Source organism: Globicephala melas, chromosome 21 (genome assembly GCF_963455315.2).
Source record: "Globicephala melas chromosome 21, mGloMel1.2, whole genome shotgun sequence".
NCBI classification, from domain to species: Eukaryota; Metazoa; Chordata; class Mammalia; order Artiodactyla; family Delphinidae; genus Globicephala; species Globicephala melas.
In genome coordinates this window covers 13,337,468-13,356,940 of record NC_083334.1, presented here as the reverse complement: position 1 = coordinate 13,356,940, position 19,473 = coordinate 13,337,468, and the positions used below count along the sequence as shown (strand labels likewise).

Below are 19,473 nucleotides of genomic sequence, written 5' to 3'. Positions count from 1 at the left end.
GAGCTTAGTACCTGTATTCCATGCTTTTAAAAGTGTTTAGTTTTGTTGCTTTGTGATTATGGCTCGTATCTTAGCCAGCCCCCTGACAAGTGCAAAGTGATTTATAATAATCACTAAAGTCAGTAAAACCACAATCAGTAAAGGGGAAACTATCTTTTATTGAGAGCCCTGGTCTGTAACTCTTAAGACCATGATCTTTCCAACACACCTGTATATTGTTGCCAGGAATGCAGATCTGGAGAAATGTACATTCGTGGTCAGAAAACTTCCTTAAAGTATATGTCGTATTTGCTAAGTCAGCATTGACAATTCAAACATTTACTTAAAAAAAAAAAAAATTTACTTAACAAGTAGTAGTTGGGTTTCTACACTGTGCAAGGTCTGAGGAACACTGAGAGGTGGTACGATATACAAGGGAGTGCCCGGGATCAGGAGGTATTGAGGGAGAAGTCAGGTATTAAATTAGAATCCGGTGTTCCCTCCCAGAAGTCGGTGTTGAGTCCTACCAGGTCTAAATTAAAAACCAAATTAAGTAGAGATGCCTTATTTATATTCCTTATGGCCAGCATATTCTGACAGGTTATAATTAAATGCTCCACAGGCTATCTTCATTATTCTCTTATGTAAGATGGGAATGGTGTTTGTCTGAACTCACTGGGATATTATAAGGACAAATTAAGTGAAAATTTGACATTTAAAATATTAGATAGTGTAAATAGGTAGACAACACCCAATCTCTGTCAAAATATGTGATGCATCTTCCCCTTCACTATTTAGTATATTTCTCCTTAAACCCCCTGGCTCTCCTTGAAGGTAACCACAGGATTAGAGAGAAAACCACAGTATTTGCCTTTGACCACTTTGGATAAAATTGTGAATAGGTATTAACATGAATCAAAAGACCTAGGTATCATTATAGTTTCTCCTACTGATTCAGTGCAAGACCCTAACAGGTCCGTTAACCTCTCTTTTCTGTAACTTTCAAGCAGAGTGTGATTTACAGAAAATACAGATATAAGTATGGTCAAACTTCAAAAAATAAAAGTGAAAAAATTATAAAATACTTTAAAAACAAATAGTAGGGCTTCCCTGGTGGTGCAGTGGTTAAGAATCTGCCTGCCAATGCAGGGGACACGGGTTCGAGCCCTGGTCCGGGAAGATCCCACATGCCACAGAGCAACTAAGCCCGTGCACCACAACTACCGAGCCTGCGCTCTAGGGCCCGCGAGCCACAACCACTGAGCCTGCACGCCTGGAGCCCATGCTCTGCAACAACAGACGCCACCGCAATGAGAAGCCCACGCACCGCAACAAGGAGTGGCCCCCGCTCACAGCAACTAGAGAAAGCCCGCGAGCAGCAACGAAGATGCAATGCAGCCAAAAAAATAAATTAACTAAAATAAATTTATTAAAAAAATAGTGGACTGTTAAAGCTTAAAGGAAACATATACAGCATTTCGAAGAGGAAGGTGAATCTGAACAAAATTTTAGAACACAGATATATAAATTATGCTGAGTGAGGCTCCTTATTAGTAAGTAAAATTATTCATATTGGGAAACTTTCAGGCAGAAGTGTCTTTGTATTAATCTTCAAAGAGAAAGAGAATTACAAAGGAAAGTATTGTAAACTAAATTAGCTGGTATCAAGATAAAGAATTGACGAGGGTAGATCACACACAAAAAAGGATAATTTCAATTTACTTAAGTTTTGACCTGAAATTTAGGGAAATAGAGTATGTCAATTATCTGCTGTTGTATAACAAACTACCACCAAATAAAAACCATTTTATTTGCTTATGATTTTGTAGGTCAGCAATTGGGCTGGGGTCATTGGGCAGTTAGTTCTGTTCTTCTTGCCTGGGTCACTAACAACGCTGTGATCTCCTGGTGCATAAGCTGGGGCTGCTTGGACTATGGAGCCTCCATTGAGATGGCTTGTCTCTGCTCCCTGTGTTCTTATCCTCCAAGAGGTAGCTTGGGCTTCTTCACATGACAATCTCAGAGATGTGATATATACTACAAGTTCTTTTTAAGCTTTCACTTGTGTTATGTTTGCTTACATCCCATTGGCCAAAGCAAATCATATGGCCCAACCAGGAGTTAAATAGGAGAGGGGGCCTACGTGTGGAGTTAAGCGTTGGGAAGTGTAATTCATTGGTTCCATTACTTTAACAACCCACCACAATTTACTTTGACAGAATACACTCATCAGTTTTTGTTGGATCATCCAGCTGGTCACCAAAATCAGTAGCATCTAAGGACTTATCCCTCAAACATGTTAAAGTTCACATTTCTTGTTCCTGTTCTTGTTCATAATCTGCGTCCACCTACCTATGAGATAGAGAAAAGAGCCTGGGTAAGGATAGGGACATAGGAGGCAGTGTACAACTATGTCAGCTGGAAGTTTGGTGATGTAGCCGTTAGCCTTATTTTACCCTAACATTTTCAAGCTATGAAACACAAAGCATAAAAGAAAATTCTAAGCTCATTCAGATTTGGATATCCAGTATTATTGGACAGCAGATTATAGAGAAAGAAAATAAATTGTTTACCTTTTATCTAATTTCTCCAAAATATATGAACGCTGAAAAACTTTGAACTGACTTATATGCTGTTTCATATTTGTCATGAGTAGAATAAAATATAAAGTAGGCAGTGCACAATTATTACACGTACTTGCATAAGTTAGGAAAGGATCTTGAATAGTTTAAGATTAATGCTATGCATTTAAGATTATATAAAGTTTTTTTTTTTTTTTTTTTTTTGCGGTACACGGGCCTCTCACTGTTGTGGCCTCTCCCACTGCGGAGCACAGGCTCCGGACGCGCAGGCTCAGCGGCCATGGCCCACAGGCCCAGCCGCTCCGCGGCATGTGGGATCTTCCCAGACTGGGGCATGAACCCGCGTCCCCTGCATCAGCAGGCGGACTCTCAACCACTGCGCCACCAGGGAAGCCCTATATAAAGCTTTTATACACTACCTAAAAGAAGCCAGTGTCTCTGATTTGTCATTTATTTGCTATAGGAAAGAGAACATATTTTGGGGAAGTAAAAATTAGTATTAGAGAATTAATCACAGTTCAGAACAGGGGTTGGCACAGAGTAGGCCCTTAATTTACATATTTTTCAATGAATAAATGTTATCCTTCTAGGAAAATATATCTAGAATAATTGAACAGACAAAATAACAGTAATAAAAATATTTCATATTTGAACAGGAACTTTAACTTTCAGAAATCCTTTTTAAAACATATGTTTCTCACTACAACTCTATAAAGGAATATAGAGTTAAATATTAAAATCCCATTTTGCAGATGAGGGAACTGAGGTTCAAAGAAGTTACATGACTTGCCCAAAATCACATAGCTAGTTGGTGGTAGGACCTAAATTATAGGATTCTCCTTCATTATGCTATCCTTCAAATACAATAGTTAAAAGTAATGTCAAAGGACAAAACAAACTGCTTTCTACATTACATGAAAATGTCCTTACAAAACTAATACAATAATAATGGTATTCATTTGGCTTTTTTCCTGGCCACACCACACAGCATGTGGGATCTTAGTTCCCTGACCAGGGATCCAAACCCCACCCCTTGCATTGGACTGCCAGGGAAATAGATTGTAAACTTCTGGAAGGCAGTACGTGACTTCTAGTCATTCTCTCACTCAGTCCAAAAATATTAGCCAGGGGCTTTGCTAGAAAGTAGTATAAAATACGGTCTCTGTCCTTGAAGAGCTCACAGTCTAATTGGGGTGGGGGGAGGAAAAAGGGGGTGGGGAAGGGAGGCATAAAGTAATGTAATACATATTATAAGAAAGGTATTACCGAGTTCTAGGGTGACAAGAGGCGAGCTATTTCTGCTTTGTGGGAGTTAAGGAAATTTCAAATGTTACCTTTCCTGGGAATCTAAGTCATTTTGCTTTCTGAATTTCTTCTATTTAATTGTTTCGGGAGGTTTACAAATAAGTGAGGAACAATTTTTAAAAAGGACAGGAGGGACAATATTTACATCTTTTCTGACAAAAGAGTCCAGATTCAGTGAATTTGGGGAAAGACCTTTTTTCACCTATGAGTTGATGACCTCATATGAACTATGAAGAGGAACAAAGCAAATAAAATCTCTGTCATGAAGGAGCTTATTTACAATATAGTTCATTGGTTCATTCATTCAATATAGATGCTCCTTCAGGAAAAGAAAATCAGGGAAAGGGCAAAACTTACAAATTCATAGCACAGAAAAGAGCCAAAATTAAAGCTTGAGATGTAATAATCTTATTTTTTATCATGGTAAAATATACACAAAATTTACAATTTTAGTCATTTTTAATATAATTCAGTGGCATTAATGCTTTCACATTGTTGCACAACATCACCACTATCCATCTCCAGAATATTTTTGTCATTGCGTACTGAAACTCTGTACCCATTAAACAATAACTCCCCCATTCCCTTCTTCCCTTGGGAATTTCAACCCTAATTTCCGTTGCTATGACTTGCCTATTTTAGGTACCTCATGTAAGTGGAATCATACAATATTTGTCCTTTCATGTCTAGCTTCTTTCATTTAGTGTAACGTTTTCAAGGTTCATCCATATTGTAGCATGTGTCAGAATTTCGTTACTTTTTATGGCTGAATATTTCATTACTTGTATATACCACATTTATCCAGTCATCTGTTGATGGACATTTGTTTATCCAGTCATCTGTTGATGGACATTTGGGTTGCTTCCATCCTTTGGAAGCATTATTGTGAATAATGCTGCTCTGAATATGGGTGTATAAATATCTGTTTGAGACTCTGCTTTCAATTCTTCTGGGTATATATCCAGAAGTGAAATTGCTAGGTCAGATGGTAATTCTGTGTTCAATTTTTTGAGGAACTGCCATAGTTTTCCACAGCAGCAACACCATTTTAAATTCCCAGGAACAATGCACAAGGGTTCCTATCTCTCCCCATCTTTGCCAACCCTTGTTATTTTCTGTTTGTTTTGTTTTAATAGCCATCCCAATGTGTGTGAGGTGATATCTCATGGTTTTAATTTGCATTTCCCTAATGATTAATGCTATTGAACACCTTTCCATGTGCTTATTGGCCATCTTCTTTGGAGAAATGGCTATTCAACTCCTTTGTATAATAAACTTCTGACCACAGGGTGGACAACCATCCCTGGAAAATGGTGTTAGCATAGTTTTTTCAAGCAAAATTAAGTGAAATCCTTCCTTTTAGCCTCCTAAAACGACAGAGAAATGATTCTCTGTGCTTGTTGGTAGTTACGACCAGTAAGTACAAAATGCATAATGAAGAACAAAAATAGAGCCAATTCCTTAATGAGACTCCCTAGGATATGGCTAACCAGTTCCTTTCCCTATACTTTCATGTAAAAAATATTGGGTACCTATTGTATTAATTTCCTGTTGCTGCCGTAACAAATTACTACAAACTTAGCGGTTTAAAACAACACAAATTTATTCTCTTACCTTTCTGGAGGTCAAAATCTAAAATCAAGGTATGGGCTGGGCTGCATTTCTTCTGGAGGCTTCAAGGGGAGAATCCCCTTTCTTCCTTTTGTCAGCTTCCAGATGTGCCTTCAACTCTTGGCTCACGGCCCCTTACTCCAACCTCTTGCTGCTTCTTTTTTAAAACAAAAAATTTTTAACCCAGTTTTATTGAGGTATAATTGACATATAACATTAAGGTGTACAACAAAATGATTTATGTACATATTACGAAATGATCACTGCAAGTCTTGTTAACATTGATTACCTCACATATATACAAATTTCTTTTCCTTAAGATGAAACCTTTTAAGATCTATTTTTTCAGCTACTATCAAATATACAAGAGGGTATTAACTATAGTCACCATGCTGTGTATTACAACCTCTTGCTTCTAGTGCCATGTCTTTTATTACTGACCCCGAATTTCTTGCCTCCCCTCTTACAAGGACACTTATGATTACATAGAGCTCACCTGGGATAACCTAGGTTGATTTTCCTATCTGAAGATCCTTAATCACAAAGTCCCTTTTGCCATGTAAAGCATCATATTCACAGGTTTGGGAATAGGAGGTGGGCATCTACGGGGCACCATTGTTCTACCGTACCTACTATGTGCCTGCAAGTTCAAAAGCGAAAAATTGCTGCCTTCAATACATTGGACAGAAATCATTTTTCTTAGATTGTTGTTATTTTTTTTAATTAATTTATTTTTGGCTGTGTTGGGTCTTCGTTTCCGTGCCAGGGATTTCTCTAGTTGCAGAGACCGGGGGCCACTCTTCATCACAGTGCGCGGGCCTTTGTTGTTGCGGAGCACAGGCTCCAAACGCGCAGGCTCAGCAGTTGTGGCTCACGGGCCTAGTTGCCCCGTGGCATGTGGAATCTTCCCAGACCAGGGCTCTAACCCGTGTCCCCTGCGTTGGCAGGCAGATTCTCAACTACTGTGCCACCAGGGGAGCCCCTCCTATATTGTTTTAACTACCCATCTCATTTACCAGTAGTCAGAGGACTTTCTAATGTGTTACCAGCCCCTGGCCCATAAAGCTAACTAATTCTTTGAACTGAACTTTGCTGATAGAAATAATCACAGGCACAGCCGCCTTCGTATTTATTATCATTGCTGCTGTTCGGGTACAAGATAATTAAAGCAGCTTTCCCCATGACATCAGCCACTGCAACAACTAGGTCCACCCGCACTGCGGTTAACAGCCGAGAGGCAGCAGCAGTAACACCCTGGCGGGGCACCGGGCAGCCGAGGGCGCGGAGATCACTCTCTTCCCGCGTCCCTTGCCATTCGAGAGGAGGGTCGTCGGGCAGGCCTCGCGCCCCCCGCCGGCCGGAGCGGGGCCGGCCCGCCGCACTCTGTGACGCCCGCCGCGAGGAACGGCGCCGCGCGGGGCCTCTGGCACCGCCCCGTTCCCACGGGACTCGCCGCGTACCCTTGCGACCTCTTTTCCAGTTCCGCTCTCTCCGCCTCCGGAAGCTCGAGCCGCCGCCGGGGCTGCGGGAGCGCGTGCGCGTGCGCGAGGCCGGAACGCCGCGGGCGGCGTTGGGTTGCTGCGGTGGTCGCGGTTCCCAGGTGAGCGGCGCGCGGGCGACCCTTCCTCCCCTCGCAGAGCCCCCGCCCCCCGTTCAGGATACTTTTTCGTCTCCGGAGCCCAGGCCTCGGCGAGCACGCAGGGTCGGTATGCGGAAGCCGGCGCGGGAGGTTAGGAAGGCGGGCCGGCCGGGCCCCGAGCCCTGCGCCCCGCCTCCTCTGCGGCACGGGCAGACCCTCGCACGGCGGGTGTAACCACCGCGGAGGCGTCTGGGCCGGCGGGACCACGGGGCCCGCAACCCCAGCCGGCCGCGGTGGGACGGCCCGGCCTGCCCTGGGGCGCGTTCGCGGGTGGCTTGGGGGTCGGGGTCGGCCGTGAATTTAAGACGTGGTCGTGACCGGGATCCCGGCTCAGGGCACAGCCGCCCACCTCCGGGGACTTGACCCTGACCCCTGAGGCGGGAGGGGGATGTCAGTTATTATCCGCTACCTAGCGAGATCAGGAGGGGGTCGTGTAAAGAACCAGAGTTCCTGGAATACGGGTGTTTACTTTGGCCCGAGATTTTCGTGTACCCAATCGGTTACCTTCTTCGGACCAAATCATATGTCAAAACTACAGAAATGTAATGTCATAGTATCAAAATGGCAGTTAAAAATGCCAGATTCCTATTTGTGTGTTTTCCTGATGGAACGTGAAAGCATCAGTATTTCTATTGCTGGTTCTGCAGGGGCTGTACAAATTGTGTGTCCAAGTGATTCCCGGGCACCTTTGGCAAGTATTTGTCCTCATTGAGCACGAGCAGGGTTATTGCAGCCTGATGAACTGTCATTTGATTTGAATCTCACTTTGAAGTGAATGTTATCAAAAGGATTGCTTAGCGGGACAGTTGGATAATTTTTCCGTTAATTAAATCACCTGAATGTTTAAGTCCTTACAATAACCGGTCTGTTGGATGTTATGAACCTAAACTTAAACCTGAAAAGTCTCCCAGGCAATGGGCTATGCACCCCTCTCGTGAACTGTGACCCCTTAGGGAGACAGATGCTTACACCTACTGGGGACTACAGGAACCTTATAAATGCAGATAAGGGGATAGTTGATTCCGGTGTGTGTGCGGGGCGGGGAATGAGGGACAGCTGTAGGAAACTAGCTCAGGTGAAAGAGGTGATTGTTGTGCTTACATAACTGGCTAGCAAAGAGCAGAACTAGGGCCCAGCCTTAAATCTCCTAACTCCAAACTCCTTCATCAGATAAACATTCTTTGAATGTCTAGTATTTGTCAGGTCCTACTTTAGGCACTAGGATATAAAGATGAGCAAGATACCAGGAGTTCCCAGTCTGGTAAGACAGGAAAGGCAGGAAACAACTTTGAGAAACAGGGATTTCAAAGAAGGATCTGTAATCATTTGGCTTACGGTTAGACTTTGGGATTTAGACCTAGTTCATGTTAGGGCTGGGAAAGGTCATAGCCTCCAAATTTATAAATTCCCTCTGCAACATCCCAGCAAATGGCCATCCAGTCTTCGCTCCAACATTATCTAGTGACTTACGGCTCCTAATTTTAGAAGGCAGCCCATTCCATTTTTCAGCAATTCTAATGTTAAACTCAGAACAGCTTTCGTATGCACTCCATCTGTTGATGCAAGTTCTACCTCTGGAGCTACAAATAATAGCTCTCAAGTCTGTTTCATATCACAGTCCTTCAAGTATCTGAACACACCCTTTCTCTTAGTCATTTCTTTTATTCCTATGAGCCCTTGGTCTGATAAACAATTAATCATAACTTCAGTTCTAGACTCTTCACCATAGCGCACCCAGGGCTAAGTGCTTCATTCAAAAAGATGTTGCGGAAAAACCTGAACGAGCTTTTTGGCTAACCCAATGGTTTGACCAAGCAGAATGTAATGCAAGTTGTCCTACACTGTATGTTGCTACTCCAGGTTTAATGACTTCCAGAAATGTCACTCTCCTTGCCAGAAATACCTTTGGAATTTATTACTCTCTTTGGAAAGGGGGTTGGGTCCCAAGCTCAGCTTGGGATAGAGAGTCACAAGTTGATTCAAAGTTCTGAATTCTTATTACCTAGGTTAACAATTTACCTAAGGTGACTGGTTTATTTAATTTGCAATGGCAATGAAATTTGTTCCAGATTACTTTGTTAGAGGAAAACTGCTACACAGCAAATATATCTAGTAAAATGTGTGGCAAACACTGACATATGTATCTAATTTTAACTGTACAGACCACCCTTTTTTGCAAAGAACTGTTTCTAAAGCTCTATTGCTAAACAAGTCCCATTTCCCTTAAAAATCCCTGTGAGGGGAAGGTCTTCTTATCTTGCCCACTGTTTACCATCAAATAAATAATAGATATCACAACAATGTGTTTTAAAGTTCAAAAAAGGAAGTCTCAGTTCCTAGCCTTTTGGAAGGACCATACTTTGAAGCAGAGTAGAACAGTGGTTAGTAGCATGGTCCTCAAGACAGCCTGCTTTAGAATCTTGGCTGTGCCGCTTCTTAGCTCTATGGCTTCGGGCAAGTTCTTGGTCTGCTTCAGCTTCCTCTCTGCCAAATGGGAGTGATGAAATCTCTTACAGTTATTGTAGAGATTCAATGAGTTAATACTTGTAATGCACTTAGAATGATGCTAACATGTAAATACTCAATACTTCCGGCTATTAGTAGTAGTAGAATAACAGCACTAGTACAAGTGAGACTTAGTTATGTTAGTAATTTTATTTCCATAGAAATGTAAACAAGTTTTGCAGAGGGATGGAAGTTGGAATGATTTGGATGATTAGCTTTTTAAAAGATTTGTTTTTTAAACTGGCTAGGAAATTTGTGCTCTGGGCTGTGCTATGAAACCATTCGCTTTTAAAATTTTAAGAACCTTGTAAAAAAAATTCTTGAGTCCTAAAGGCAGTCTTAACCATGGGAAAAACATTAACCACAGCTCTTTTATTCCAGCCCTTGACATTTTGGATTAAAGGGTGAATTACCTTACAAAAAAGGCTGACTTTGGGGAGAATTTAATGACAATGTTAATAAGAGCTGCCCATCATTCAGCAGCTGATTTGATTTGTTGTTTTTCTTTTTGAACTCAGGTGGGCAGAATTGGATTGATAACGATCAGTCGTACTCTTTAGGTCTGTGATGACCCGTAATCACAGGCCTCTGTGCCTCTGCCCAGGTTCTTAACTTTTCTCCTTTGTCCACTTTCCCAGCCTCATTCCTCCCTCCGCTTATAGGCTCATACTCTTAGATGTTTAGTGTATGTCCTCCCAGCCCATGCTGTAGAATTTTATTTATGTGTTTGTGCCCTTGAGAATTTAGTTTTGTTTTGTGTGTGTGTGTTGTTTTTCATAATTGTATTGTCATTCATTTAATTCTTTTCTCTTGGTAAACATAACTTTTGTAGATCTCAGCTTATCCTTTTTGACTGATATATAATATATCATATACAACATTTTGCTTATCCATTTTCCTCTTACTAGACATTGAGTTTTTTCTAAGTCAGTGCTGTGACAGACAGGGCTGTGATGAACATCCTTGTACTTGTGCCCAGGAACACACAACTGGGAAGCATCAGAACCAAGTTTTGAGCCTGAGTGTCTGGCTCAATTTGTTCTCTTTCACTGTGCAGACTCCCTGTCATCACTTACTTGCTTAGTTTATTGCATGAACACTATTACAATAACAGTAATGGAAATATTAAAAATGCAGCGGGATTGTTGATTTTTCAACTCTTCATTTTTGTTCTTTTTTCCCCTAGTTTTTGTTTAAATGTCTAAATTGTATTATTAACCCAAGATGGATAACAATTTTGTATTATGCATTTTTCATGCTGATAATAGCACCTAAATCAGGTGTCCACAAAATTTTTCATTAAAGGGATCAGTTGGTAAATATTTTAGGCTTTGTGGGCCCTATGGTATTGGTCACAGCTACTTAACTAACTCTGCAGGTGTAGTGGGAAAGCTGTCAGAGACAGTTCCTAAACCTGTAAGTGGGGCTGTATCCCAATAAAACATTATTTACGAAACAAATGGTGGGCTGCATTTAGCCCAGGCACAGTAGTTTGCTGACCCCTGATTTAAATAATTATTTTAATGGATTCATAATATTCCTATATTCAAGTTTTTTTCTGTATTAAAAGAAATGCTGTAATGCACAGTCACAGCCACTAACCATCAAGGAAATGATCTCCCTAAGACTGAACGTCAGAAAAGTAAAGAAGAAAACGACTGACTTAAAGATTGAGCCTGAAGCTGTGACCTGTGAATATCACATGGGTTAAGCAAAAGCATCATAACCTCTGGATGCCACACAAAGGAACAGCAAACTTTGAGAACTTCAGAGCAGTAGCTGAGAGTGGTGCTAATGCCTTAGATTTTAATCACATCTCTCATTTAAACTGAGTCTGATCAAAACGGGGGAGTTGTTAAAAAGAAAACTACAGGCTCCAGATGGAGTCACGTCTGCTGGGCTGCCCCACCAAACTGGGGCTTCATACCTAACCTACTTGAAGCTTCAACCTCCCCCAGAAATGTAGTCTTAACCGGTCAGTCAGAAATGTTCTGGTCAGCACCAGTGAGGTAATCTGTCACAGGGCCCTGTCCATCCCCCAAAGGGAGATGAGGTAAACTGCCACACAGACCCCTTTCGTCCCCCATGGGTAGGTTACCTAAGCCTGAAATAGTCTTTTTTATATATGAGTTCCTTGTCTTGCCTTTAAAAACCTTTCCCTTTCTGTAGCCCTTTGGAGCTCCCCTCTACTCTCTGGATGGGATGCTGCCTGATTCATGAATTGTTCAATAAAGCCAATTAGATCTTTAAAATGTACTTGTTTGAATTTTTCTTTTTTTTTAACATATGTAAATCCTTTGGGGAGGAGGCTTCCTTCTGTTGATTTGAATTTTAAAACATAAAGAGGGCATTAATCCATGCTGCGGGAAATAATATTTCTTGTATTTAATATTTATTAAATACAATAAATATTATAAGTTTTAGTCTAATTTCTCTGAAATCTTTAAAATCTACTTACATCTTATTTCAGTTTAAATATAATAATGTGTTAGAATTTTAAAACTCACTTGTACTTAATCCTCTCTTAATTTATCTTCATTTAGCTTAAATTTTCCTGAATACTTATACCATTTGCAAACCTGCTTAATTAATGGCACGATTACAATTTTAGTATATTTGATTTTCTTAAGTACCTCAAACAGCTAACAAGACACACTTATAGATCTCACAAAGGAAACCTAAGTACTTAGATGTTTTTTGTAAACCTAAGTCTAAACTTACTGATTTAATCAGATTCCCTTAAGTGTTTAAAAGTTGATTACAGTTAAATTTTTGCAAGTTTAATATATCAGAATCTCTTAAGTTTTTCAAAACTTTAACGGCAGAAACCTTAACCTATCATATTAATCTGTCACATTAGTGTTAATAGTATAAGTTTGGTTGCTTTTTAAATCATGTCTCTACCTACTTGTTTTTATAGATTGCAGGGTCACTTAAACAAAGGCTGCAGAGTATCATGGCTGATTTAGGATACAGATTACATAGTCTTTTATTGCTTGATGTGGTGTAATGGAATTAATCATGATTTGAATATAGTGAACCCATAATTGGATTGTTGGCTACATATTATTATTATTATTGGAATTTTGTATATACCTTTCCCTTGACATAGCTCATGTTATTTGCCTCTTTTGAAATTCATTATCAACTAATGGCTTTCCACAGAATTACTTTTTTATTTTTAAGTGTATTTTGTGTTTTTTTGTTCTTCAGTGCAGGATTGTCCAGCTTGGACAGTGGAAGCCCCTTTAAACTGAATCCTTTGTTTTATTACCACTACTCTGGGCTTATTGTTTGTCTTTACCTCCAGAAATGGAATCAGCTGCCTTCCAAAGGATCTTGGTTTTGGGGAGTGGTTTTAGTGGAGAATAGTATTAGAGAGGTCAAACTCTGAATTCTAGATTATTAGTGACAGATACTGTGACACTGCTGCGTAGACCCCTGTAATAGGAGAGAAAGAAAAATATGACTTTATACTGACATTTCCAGTTTAATCCCAATTGCATGAAGTATTAAAATACTTTAAAATCAATTTTGATTTTTTACCTTAGTAGTACACATATAAATTTACAGGTCAACTAATAGTTTAAGATTTATAGCCAAAATAGTGGTCCCGGCACCACGTTAGCAGCAATTGCTTTGAACTTTTTAATCCATTTCTGATATTTAACTCCACGTGTCTAAATAATATGCCTTAATTTTTCCATTTTAGAAGCCTGTCTACTATCTCAGTAGATACTAAATCTCTCTTACGCTGGACTCCCTTTAGCACAATGAGACATGCATACTTCCCCCTTTTTATTGTGGTTATGTAACAATATGTGATTAAATATTCGGAAGTTTTTCCTCCAAGCTCCCTGTACTGTGTATACATGTGTCTTAGAGGTTTTGTTCCTCTTTAAGAAGAGACAGAGGGAACTTTTACTTTTAATAGGATTTATCTCCTGCTGCTCCCCCAGTGAGGGCAGTGGAGGAGCAGAATAGGACAAAGACAAGTTCTGAAATAGGGAAGTTTGTTAATCCCCATTGAACTATTTCTACCAGAATGATGTGTGTTTGGGCTGGCTAGGCTGATCTGAAGAGGTTTTAACACCATCCTTTCTTATTCTAAACTCTAACTGTACTTAATTTATAGCATTCAGGTTTTCCTTGGAGGCCAGTCTAGGTATCCATGTTTGTGATATGCCTGACGATCTCTTATTATTTTCTTGTGAACCAAACTATTAGACTTACTTACTGTTCAGATCATTGGTGCTACTTGATATTATCCCTGTAGCCCCATTATCATTTCACTGAGTTATTGGTGTTTTTAAAAATTTATTTATTTTTGGCTGCGTTGGGTCTTCATTGCTGCACATGGGCTTTCTCTAGTTGCAGCGAATGGGGGCTAGTCTTCATTGTGGTGCGCAGGCTTCTCAATGCTGTGGCTTCTCTTGTTGCGGAGCACGGGCTCTAGGCGCGCGGGCTTCAGTAGTTGTGGCTTGTGGGCTCTAGAGTGCAGGCTCAGTACTTGTGGCAAGCGGGCTTCAGTAGTTGTGGCTTACGGTCTCTAGAGCGCAGGCTCAGTAGTTGTGGCACACAGGCTTAGTTGCTCCACGGCATGTGGGATCTTCCTGGACCAGGGCTCGAACCCGTGTCCCCTGCATTGGCAGGTGGATTCTTAACCACTGTGCCACCAGGGAAGTCCAAGTTATTGGTTTTTGGTAGTGTTTTTTTGTTTTGTTTTTTTCATGTTTCTCTTTATCTATTACCCAAACTTCTCAGTTTTGGAAAATTTGCAATTACTGTATAAAAATGAAAAGTATTTGGAAATTACTCTTTTGTCTGATGGTTACACTTTCCCTCTTTTCAGATATATGTTTGCCATCATGGATCAGTTTGGAGATATATCAGAAGGTGAAGTGGACCATTCTTTCTTTGACAGTGACTTTGAAGAAGCAAAGAAATGTGAAAGTAACTCAGTTTTTGACAAGCAAAATGATGACGCTGAAGAGAGAATAGATAAAGATATGGAAAATGTAAACTTGAAATTTGGAATACAGAGAAGGAAAAGTGATCTTACTGAGAAGGGAACTGAAAGAAATGAGAAAATTTCTCCAGAAGAACACCCCATAGAAAATGATAATATACAAGCTAGGGACTCTTTGTTCTTGACCACTTCTTCACGATCAAAACTGTGTGATGCTACAGTAGAACATAAAATACACTTGCCTATCCCAAGTAGCATTCCCAAAATTGTAAAAGAAGGTGAACGTGATTACTATACAGATGGAGAGGAAAGCAGTGATGATGAGAAAAAGCATCATGTCAGGTCAAAGTCAGCTAAACCATCTAATAACTTCAAGAAAAGCGCAAGTAAAAAGGATTCCAGAAGTAATTCCTCTTCCTCTCTGTCCTCCTCGTCTTCAAGTTCTGATACAGACTGTTCAAATACCGCGTCTGATGTCTGTTTATCTGATTCATCTCCATCATTAAAGAAGCGTCTCTTTGGTGTAACCCACTTGCCACCAAAACAGAAATATAAACTGAGAGAAAAATCAACAGGAGCACAAACTTCAGGTACTAAGCCAAAAGTCGGTGACTACACCGAGGAATCTGAAGATACTGTGACAGATGTCAGTCCTTTATCAACTCCGGACATCAGCCCTGTTCAGTCTTTTGAACTGGCTGCATCAAACAATCAAAAAATGAAAGTTAAAAGGCAAGAGAACGTGAGTCAAGAAGTATATGAAAATGTTGAGGATTTTAAAAATAATTCAAAGTCTTTGAAATCAGACAAAAAAGGGAAAGAAAAACATGAGCCCAGTCTTGCCTCAGTGTCGGCAGTGTTGGATTCCAGTTTAGACCACAGATACAAGGAAAAAGTCTTACATGACACAATGGACCTGAATCATCTTTTAAAAGGTAATTTTAAAAACTGTGTATTGAATTTAAATATTAAACTTAATATTATATTGAGCTTAAATATTAAATGATATGAATTTGCCTTGATTTTTCACTTAAAAAAATTGTATTGTTTGGAATCATTGATATTATCATAGCTTTACCAAATATTCCATTTTAAAATATCTGGAATATCATTGTTTATATTACTGCAAAGCTACTCAGCTAGGACTAGAAACTACTTCATACTGATTCTGTTTAGTGCCTTACAAACTCAAAATGCCTGGAGAGACCAGATGGATAAAGTAAACAAGAGAAGGGGAGCCAGATGTTTTCCCACCTTTGGTAGAGACACAGGCATAAGATATGTTTCACTTTCTTCTTTGAGAAAGGCAGAAGCACTAAGGTTAAAATAACCTGACCTGTTTCAGGGAAAGTGGCAAGAATGCTGGCAAATTAGAGAAGGTAAAGTAAACTGTAGGAGACTCTTCAGATTTTAAATGAAAGGCTGAAGAGCATTACTTGAAAGTAATTACCAAGTTGATAAAATAGCATAATTCAAGTTGTAGTTACTTTAAGATAGAAGTATTTTAGAATTAGGATAATCCTGATTGCTGTATTTGTCTCAATTTATTATTACCCATTATTTAGTTTGAAAGGAACAGAATATTCCAGGTGAAATAAAAGCAACTTTGAACTTTATCTTTGACTAGTTAATATAAAACTGTAAAAATACTGAGCTTGCTGGTTAGGTTTTGAGGCAGTTGGAGATAAAATTTTTAAGTTGTAAATAGGACTCACTGTCTTTGTTTGTTTGAAATGTTATTTGAAAGAATAAATCTTCAGCTACATATGGTGGCAATGTAAGGGCATAAGTAAATCCCCTATTTAGTCAAATGAGTCGCATAGATTGATAAAGTGTATTTTGGAGCAGTTTACACTTGTGAATGTTCCTTCTTTTATAGGTTTTCTTTGCTCTGATCGTACCTATTGATTGTTTAGTGTGTCTGAAAAATCAGATTCTTGGCATTGGCTATTACCATCTAGTGGTTAAGACTCTACTCAATATATCTTTCCTGATAAATGCTCATTCAGTCTCTTAAAACTTTCAGGATTGAGTTTTCTATTCTTGCCCCTCTCCTTCTTCCCCTAACAACCAAGAGTGATCTTTTAAAAAATAAATCAATCCTATTAGTTTTCTTCTTAACTCTTCAGTGGGCTTACTCTTAGTTTAAATCCAAATTCCTCATCATAGGCTAACAGACTTTACATCAGTGATTTTCACCCGAGGCAGTATATTAGCATCACCTGGAGAACTGTTAAATTATCAAAACAAACTGTTAAATACTGATGCCTAGGCTCTGCCATGAGATTCTGATGCACTTGGTCTAATATGCAGTTAAGAGTGATGAATGATTCATTGCTGTCCGTCATATGGATACTTGCCTACATCTCCTTTCCTCTCTCTCTCTCATTACCTCTTGGTCCAGTCACACTCCTTCCTTACTGTTCTCAGAATACTTTGCATTCATGAGGCACTTTGCACTTGCCGTTGGCCTTTCTCTTTGTAGAGGCTACTTCAGTCTGTTTCTAGGGTCTCAGTTTCTATGTCACCTTCTCAGGGATACTCTTTCTGAACATTCTGTGTAGAAGCTGCGTACCCCACCTCTGCCTCTCTGTCACAAAAACATATTTCCTTCCATGAGACTCTGGAATCAGTGTAAGCAACATGAGGGCAGCATCCTATTTCTTGATGGAATCCCCAAATCTAGCAAGTATTGGCACATAATAGACAGTATTTATTTATTTATTTATTTATTTTGCGGTATGCAGGCCTCTCACTGTTGTGGCCTCTCCTGTTGCGGAGCACAGGCTCCGGACGCGCAGGCCCAGCGGCCATGTCTTACGGGCCCAGCCGCTCCGCGGCATGTGGGATCTTCCCGGACCAGGGCACGAACCCGTGTCCCCTGCATCGGCAGGCGGACCCTCAACCACTGCACCACCAGGGAAGCCCCAATATCTCTAATTTTTTATCAAGCCATTCAGTGTAACAATTTTCACTTAAAAAATAATTGTAATGGCCACTTTGCAGTCTGTAAGATCAGGTGTATGACAAATTGGGTTGATAATTCGTCAGGTTGAGGGCTGCCTCTGTCTTCATCTCTTCCGGATCTCCAGCATCAGTCCCAGTGCTCTAGCGTAACAGTTTTCAAACTTTTTGACCTTAAGACTAAAAGCACTCTTTTAGAGATTATTGAGGACCCCAGGAAGCTTTTGTTTAGTGGGTTATATCTATATAAATATTTACCATATTAGAAATTAAATCAGAAGTTTAAAAAATATTTATTACTTCATTTAAGAATAGTAATAGTGGGGGCTTGCCTGGTGGCGCAGTGGTTGAGAGTCTGCCTGCTGATGCAGGGGACACGGGTTCGTGCCCCGGTCCGGGACGATCCCACATGCCGCGGAGCGGCTGGGCCCGTGAGCCATGGCCGCTGAGCCTGCGCGTCCGGAGCCTGTGCTCCGCAACGGGAGAGGCCGCAACAGTGAGAGGCCTGCGTACTGAAAAAAAAAAAAGTAATAGTAAACCCATTATGTATTAATATAAGTAACGTGTTCTATACAACATAACTATAGTTCCAGAAAAGTTAGTGATTTTTGCTAGTTTCTAATGCCTGGCAATAGCTGGATTCTCATGTCAGCCTCTGCATACAGCTATTGTGATATATTGTTTTGGTTGAAGTATATGAAGAAAATCTGGCTTTACAAGTATATATAACTGGAAATGGAGCGTTTTAATGGCCTTTTCCGTTAATTTTAGATATTTTTTTGATACCACACCAAGACTCCACAAGTAGTAGTTTCTTAAATGTTAGTTGCAATGTACAATTTGAAACTGATGTTAATTTGTAGTCCATTACATTAGAATTTATTGCTCCGTCTTACATTTTGAACGTATTGTTTGCCCTTGCATGGTTTTGTAACATGATATACAGGTTATTTGGAAAATGTTGGTTCACTGAGCATGTAAATGTTGACATATTTCATAGTACACCATACAGAAATCACAGTTGTTAATATCACTACCAATCTCACTAGAAAGCTCTTGGGAAGCTATCAAACTCAGGTTTATCAAAAATTCTAATTTTTGCTAAAATGCTCAGATTTTATGATTGCCAACAGATACTGTCAGTTGTTTTTCTTGAAGTGACAGGTTTCTTAAAATCATATTTGTAATGCAAAAAATTGGAAGGTAGTTGAAATTAAACCATAAAGGGGCTTCCCTGGTGGCGCAGTGATTGAGATTCCGCCTGCTGATGCAGGGGACACAGGTTCGTGCCCCGGTCTGGGAAGATCCCACATGCCGCGGAGCGGCTGGGCCCGTGAGCCATGGCCGCTGAGCCTGCGCGTCTGGAGCCTGTGCTCCGCGACGGGAGAGGCCACAACGGTGAGAGGCCCACGTGCTGCAAAAAAATAAATAAATAAAAATTAAAAAAGAAATTAAAGCATAAAAATCTATCTGATGTGATAATGCAGACTGCTCCTAATGTTTTGTATTAATAATATGCATCTTAATATATTTGCTGTTTCTTCTGTGTCAAATGTCTATTGCTACATTGTTCTTAATAATTTCTACTGTGATTTATATGTGTTTAAAAGTAGCAGCCAAACGTTTGGCATTATAAAGTATCTTACAAAATTTTCTTAGATTAGAAAAGTAAGTATATTGAAAATAAACGTTACAGAAGATAAATGAAAATGTATAATATGACTTGTAGGTTCATTTTAAGGGCTCACTGTTCCATTTTTTTATTCTTATAAGTACTGTTTGATTCCACAAATTATAAGCATCACTCCATTCTAGGAATGAGAGAGGACACAGCCAATAAAAATCTTATCTTGCTTTAGGGAGAAAACATTTGACCCTTTTGGAATTGTCAGGTTTTAAAAAAAACCATCTAATGGAAA

At 39.9% G+C, this 19,473-nt stretch overlaps 2 protein-coding genes across 4 annotated transcripts in view; one reads left to right on the top strand and one right to left on the bottom strand.

Annotated features, from left to right (window-relative positions):
- SNX25 (sorting nexin 25) overlaps positions 1-5,500 on the bottom strand; it is a 116,520-nt gene extending 111,020 nt beyond the window's left edge. The window contains exon 1 of the mRNA XM_060291525.2: positions 5,481-5,500. The gene's annotated coding sequence lies outside the window, so the exon portion shown is untranslated. The remainder of the gene's footprint in view (positions 1-5,480) is intronic.
- Positions 5,501-6,928: 1,428 nt separating this feature from the next.
- Positions 6,929-19,473, top strand: part of CFAP97 (cilia and flagella associated protein 97) — a 33,561-nt gene continuing 21,016 nt past the window's right edge. For 2 of the 3 annotated variants that reach the window (XM_030831098.2, XM_070044619.1), the window contains exons 1-2: positions 6,929-7,077; positions 14,474-15,525. In XM_030831098.2, coding sequence (XP_030686958.1) covers positions 14,478-15,525 — 1,048 coding nt within the window. In that variant the 5' untranslated portion in view covers positions 6,929-7,077; positions 14,474-14,477. Of the gene's footprint in view, positions 7,180-14,473; positions 15,526-19,473 lie in introns of all 3 variants that reach the window. The other variant, XM_070044620.1, reaches the window with a different exon arrangement.